This window comes from Rhopalosiphum maidis, chromosome 4 (genome assembly GCF_003676215.2).
Source record: "Rhopalosiphum maidis isolate BTI-1 chromosome 4, ASM367621v3, whole genome shotgun sequence".
NCBI classification, from domain to species: Eukaryota; Metazoa; Arthropoda; class Insecta; order Hemiptera; family Aphididae; genus Rhopalosiphum; species Rhopalosiphum maidis.
The window spans coordinates 52,901,661-52,907,847 of NC_040880.1; the positions used below are offsets into that span (position 1 = coordinate 52,901,661).

The 6,187-nt window shown below is 26.7% G+C and overlaps 1 protein-coding gene across 1 annotated transcript; it reads left to right on the forward strand.

The window, feature by feature from the left end:
* The first annotated feature begins 2,971 nt into the window (after nucleotides 1-2,971).
* Nucleotides 2,972-4,951, forward strand: LOC113555528 (40S ribosomal protein S16). The gene is made up of 5 exons (XM_026959913.1): nucleotides 2,972-3,145; nucleotides 3,319-3,363; nucleotides 4,357-4,488; nucleotides 4,573-4,687; nucleotides 4,750-4,951. The coding sequence occupies exons 1-5, from the start codon at nucleotides 3,107-3,109 to the stop codon at nucleotides 4,893-4,895; spliced, it is 477 nt and encodes a 158-aa protein (XP_026815714.1). The 5' UTR covers nucleotides 2,972-3,106; the 3' UTR covers nucleotides 4,896-4,951.
* The last annotated feature ends 1,236 nt before the right edge of the window (nucleotides 4,952-6,187 follow it).

The following is a 6,187-nucleotide window of genomic DNA, read 5'->3' on the forward strand; positions in this document are numbered from 1 at the left end:
TTAAATTTAAATTAAATTATTGTTAGGTAACGGGTAGGCACTAATCATTGTATACGAAAAACGATTCTTAGTAGAAATTGTCTGTCAACCTATAATGTCACTATTCACTAAGTATATTTCGTGATATAAACATATACCTAGTCAAAAACTAGCACATAACCGGCCCGTCAGGGGCCCGCTAATGACAAGGGGGGAGGGGGTAAATGTTATTAGTTATACAGTAATACACTAATACATGCAAAGAAAATGATAGTTAACTAATAAAAACATTTTGTGAAAATTTCAAGTATTTTCTATTATTCATTTTTGACTTATAATAAAAAAATGTTTTTACGGATAAACATTTAAGAGGATGTTAGCGCACTATTTGTTTTCTTTCTTTGACCTATTTAAAGTTAATAACATTATCTAGAACATTTCATAAGCGTTTTATTATATTTTAATTTTAAAGCGAGTTATTAAGTTTGAGTTTTTTAAGATTTATAAATAATTTACAATCTCAAAATACTCATAACCCGCTTTAAAATTAAAATATAATAAAACACGCTTATGAAATGCCATAAATAATATTTTTAACTTTAAATTTTATAAGAGGTTATTTCACTTTAATTTGAGAAATTAATATGGTTATAGACTATAGTCTATATAGGTAGTCACTAGTCATTATATTGTGAACATACAATTTGCTATGTTTCGCGTTGGTTACTTGGTTAGAGAGAGATAACAAATACTACGCTGACATCCTCTTAGTGTCAAAAAAATGTATACTTTTACAATATAACTAATTTAAGGTTGGCAAAACTTACAAAAAACTTAGTGTAACATTCACTACAAATATTGTTTTGCTAATTTTTTCAATTTTGACAAAGTTTGTTATAATTCTGACTTCATAAAAACATTTTTTAATTTTTTTGATGATTAACGATCAATTTTATTTTTATTTATAATCATAACGACCATGTGTTGACTGGGTCAACATTTCAGACCGAGAATTCTTTTTTGCCAAGCCAAGATTTGGTGAGAAGTGTGTTAAAAAATATAATAATGATAAAAAAAAGTTTACTTATTATTTAAAAAATATATTCAACATACCTACCTATACCTAATATAAATTAGTGTTTCCAGTTACCGCCAAAAACGAACATTCCGACAGAGCCGTAACAAACTCATTTAACGCCTGAGGTAAGTTTGAGTACATGCGCCCCTTCCATCAAAAAAAATAAAAAAATCTCATTTTGAAAATGTTAAACTATTATATATTTGTTAATTAGAGAAGTAGTCAACTAGTATTTATTTTAAAATTCATTTTAATTGATACATAAAAAATAAATCTCATAATAATTTATACTCTTTTTGTGCAAACGTTATTTGAAATTTACTTTTTTACTTATCTAGTATGTCTCTTCAGCAGTCTTGTAAAAAAGTATTAAATACTTTTTAATACTAGTGTATTCGCATAAAAAAGTATTAAAAATACTTTTAAAATACTTATAAAATAATGTATTTTATGAATACTCACAAAGTATTTTTTTTAATTTTTACAAATCTACATAGGTATCTATTAAGTACCTACCTAATACTGTACATTTTAAACATTTTACAATCAATTTTCTGAAGATTTTTAAAGATAATAGCATGTTGGCCCAAAACAATTAAAATATGTTCTTTTATAAAGCCAATTTTTTTCGAAATTTTTATCTGAATTTTTTTTTTAATATTTAACATTTTACTATTTATTTTTATAAGAAATTGATAAAACTGATTTATTTATAATATTTAAATACAAGTATTAAGTATGAAAATATTTCTAAAATTTATTCAGAATACTTAAAAATATTTAAAAAAATTGTATTTTGATACCATAAAAATACTTCAAAATGTATTTAAATACTAGTTTCCAAATACCTGTATGTGAATACTTTATAAGACTGCTCTTAAAGTCTTAAGTGTTCTGTGCCTGAATACAACTCTGGGTTACCCAAACAAAAAAAAATAAATAAACAGCAGGGAATAAAATTGCATAAGACGTGTCGCCTCACCCTTGCTACGGTCCAGCTTTCCGTTTTCCATCACTTATAAATTATAGAATTTTAAAGTTTGATGAGAACCTTTTTCCTAGCTGCTTACATAAAGATTTAATAATATTATATTTTTTAGTAACTATAATGTATGTTGTATGTATACGTATATAGTGGCGTAGTGAAAGGGATTAATGTCGCCTATACGTCATGGTGGAAAATAAGAAAAAAGTGATAAATTTTTATCTTTAGAAAACCAAGTCAATTATAACTTACAATAGCAAAAAGCCTCTTAGAATTTAGTATTTCCAGGTAGGAGTTAGTAAAATATAAGTAGGTAGCTGTAGTTTGATAGCTACTTAAATCTTTATTAGTTTTTAGTTTTCTTCAATTTTTTTTCGAATACATTTCATGGTTGTGTCACTGTGTGTCTGTGTCCTTGAAAAAGGGATGTATGACTAAGTCTAGATGGCAATTGGCAAGGTGGCTAGGTACTGAAATATACATGTTGTGCATCATAGTAAATAAATGTTCACCACGCCACTGGGTTGGATTATTAACATTTATTAATTATTTGTACAATCTATATGAGGTAAAATAACTAATTTAAGTAGGTAAGTCTGATGACAAATTTGGCTATGACATTTAATAAGAATAGGAAGGCTCTTGGTGGTGCATCCAACAAGTTTAAGTTAATACTTAATATTATTATTGATTATGCTTTTAGCAGGTCCTATCATTTTAATTTTTTTAATCTTCTAGGTATAAAAGCCGCTTATAAGAATCATAGACGTATAATATTATATGTCAATGTTGAGAAAAGTCTTTTGAAATTCCTAAATTATTACAATGCTGTTAATATCAATATAATAAATAATCTGTTCCATAATAGGTCTAGTATATGAGTTGGTAACACTGTAAACTTATCCACAAACTTCATAACCTCAATTTTAGTTCTGTTGACGGCCTTCTCTTTCGTGTTTCATTTTCTCCACTTCAGTGTTTTGGAAGAATTTGTACATCCTTTATATAATTTATTTATATAAATTACTTTAAGCTTTCCATCAGGTACCCAAACACCACTAAAAATGACTGCTGACAAGAAAGTCAAAGTAAAGAAACCCAAGGTAATATAATTTGTAGATTTTGATAGTTACCGTAAGTCTCAAAGTTAAATCATAAAATATACACACGTGTATTAGTAAAGCTTTTTAATGGTGCTATTAGACTTACTATTGTCCAATTAATATAATAATTTAAAATTTATATCTAATTGATTTTAATCTAATTTATTTTGTAGGTGAAGAAAACACCAGTACAAAGCGTACAAGTGTTCGGCCGTAAGGTATGTATTGTTCATATTTGTGTTTTCGTTTTTATATTTAATTTGAATTATTTAATACGCTTTTATGACTGTTATTGTTATTACTTTTTGTTATATTCAAATGAGGGCAGGCTGATTCATTTTAACGCTTGATACATTTCTGAATAAACTAATTATTGATAAGAATTTTTTTAAATTTCTTGTGCCTATGAATTAGACATGTTGCTTATCATATATTTCAATAAATGATAGATTTATGTGTAGGGTTCCATTATTCTCAATTTTTCATTGATAGCATTGTCCTGGATTTTATAGGTCTGGATAGGGTGTTTAAACTTTTCAATTTTTAAAAATTAGTTTTATATAGGTAATTTAGTATTGTATACTGTAGCTAAAAACTACATTTGTTTGAAATAAAATGTTTTAAATTAATTGGAATAATAGAAAATTAATTTTTATACATTACAAAATCCATTTAGTGCTAACCACTAGAGTGTACTATATAACTAAAAAAATTACCATTGTCAGTCTTGTGACTATTTTTGCCTGAGGTTATTGGGAGAGTCATTCGAAATATCTCAGATATTAGTTTTGAATAAATGCAACCCTGTTTATACGAGTACAATTTATTAAAATATTTATAGAAATAACTGTTTAGATATAGAAAATGTCATAGTATTAGTTTCTTATCTTTGAATAATAAATTTGTTCTCAGTATCTATTTTGAGTTAAAAATCAACATTAAGTTAATGACATTTTCTTTTCTTTAATGTAAAATCTTTTCATACTTCTAATCATAATTTAAAATTGACATTCGTGACTTTATTGTTTTTTTTTAATTTTCATAAGTATAGTTGTGAAAATGCCAATCTATTACTATAATATGGTTTGTTGACTTAATTGTAAAAAGTATTTCTGATATACCTAATTGTTTATTTTTATTTATTATTTTTTTTATTAAGTATTCAGTTTTGAAATGTATTAAACAAATAAATCTTTTATTTTTATTTACAGAAAACCGCTACAGCTGTAGCTTACTGTAAAAGTGGCAGTGGTAACATTAGAGTAAATGGTCGTCCATTAGATATGGTTGAACCCAGAGTTCTTCAATACAAAATTCAAGAACCCATTTTGTTATTGGGTAAAGTAAGTATACTAATTCAAATTCAGTGCTGATATGTATTTATCCATTGAGAATCAATTGAGTAAACTTAAAATTGTCTTTTTTAGGATCGTTTTAATGAAGTTGATATGAGGGTTCGTGTCAATGGTGGTGGACATGTCGCTCAAATTTATGCTATCAGACAAGCTATTTCCAAGGCTTTAGTTTCATACTATCAAAAATGTATATTACAATTATAAATATTAAATATTTAGTATTTTTAACAAATATTCTGATTATTATAGATGTTGACGAAGCCAGCAAGAAAGAGATTAAAGATATTTTAATTCAGTATGATAGAACTTTATTGGTTGCCGATCCAAGACGTTGTGAACCAAAGAAGTTTGGAGGTCCAGGAGCTCGTGCCAGATACCAAAAATCATACCGTTAATCTTTTTTTTTATATATGTATATTGACTATAACAATATATGTAAACTGAAAAAAAATTGTTTTTTTTTTTCTAATATCATCAGTAAATTGGTATATGATATGAACACCTTTATGATATAACTCCTACATAATAATAACTGAACAAATGTTTTGATTACTGTTCATTGATGAATTGTCAAGTACGCATATAAACCAAACACTAAAATTCATACTAATTAAAATATATATTGTGAACTTATAATTATTATAAGTTCACAATACATATTTTAATTAGTAACATAAATCTCATGGCGAAGAATAAATACTAGATGAGCTATTATAGTTACTAGCTCAATATTCAATAACGCAGAAAAGATATGGGAAATAAGAAAAACATTCAACTTTACCATTCATATTAAAGAAAATATGTGGTCCAATTCATCAAAGGCAGAAAGGGGGTAGGTGTATAGCTGACGATAAAAGTATGTTGAAAGGAGTAATCACTGGTGAAGAAGTGGAATACTATGGAAAAGATGGGATAAATGGGTCAGTCTTACAAAAAAATATTGTAGTGAACTGGGAACAGGCAGATGATAGTGAACATTGGAAGGATGTTTTGATATCTAAAAGTAAATGATTTGTAAAGCCTAAAAAAAAAATTAACCAAATTATTTTAAAATGGATAAATAAAACAGTGCTTATGAGTTATTATATACCAGAAATTAACTGAAAGTTCTATAAGAATAATATACCAATACTTGAACTTTTATCTTATGGCCATCCCTATGAAATAATTTAGTACTTCTTGAAATTTTCTACTACAACTATTGAGGCTCGGGTCAGTGTTAGATTATAACTTATTGGCCCATCTACAAGAAAGGTGGGTAATAGGTATATACAATATACTCAACCAAGGTAACATATATTCAATTTTGGACGAAATTGTTATAAAACATTAATAACTTGAATATTTTAATTGATATTTGTGGTTAATTATGTTGGATGAAATCAAATTATGGAGTCTGATATAGTCTGACCATTACCTAATCATAATGGGCTACCCTTTTTTTTCTCTTCACATGAGAGCGAACTGTTTGTATATTTCTTATTCTCATACAGTATGTAAAGAACACTCTAAATGGACAATTTCTACAAATCCAATGATATGTTAGGTCTTCGGGTTTGGTGACCAAGGGTGGGTAGTACATGTAAGGACTAGGGAAGTAGGGAGTGACTTATAATTATACTTTAATAGCATAATATTAAAATACTGTTTTTTCTAGAATATAAGAATATACTAGAGCAAAAATACA

What these genes read in the sequence shown, in the direction of transcription:
- LOC113555528 (XM_026959913.1), top strand. Translation starts at nt 3,107, where the DNA reads ATGACTGCTGACAAGAAAGTCAAAGTAAAGAAACCCAAG. An exon ending in TCAAAGTAAAGAAACCCAAG is followed by an intron (nt 3,146 to 3,318) that starts GTAATATAATTT and finishes TTTATTTTGTAG; the next exon opens with GTGAAGAAAACACCAGTACA. An exon ending in TACAAGTGTTCGGCCGTAAG is followed by an intron (nt 3,364 to 4,356) that starts GTATGTATTGTT and finishes TTTTATTTACAG; the next exon opens with AAAACCGCTACAGCTGTAGC.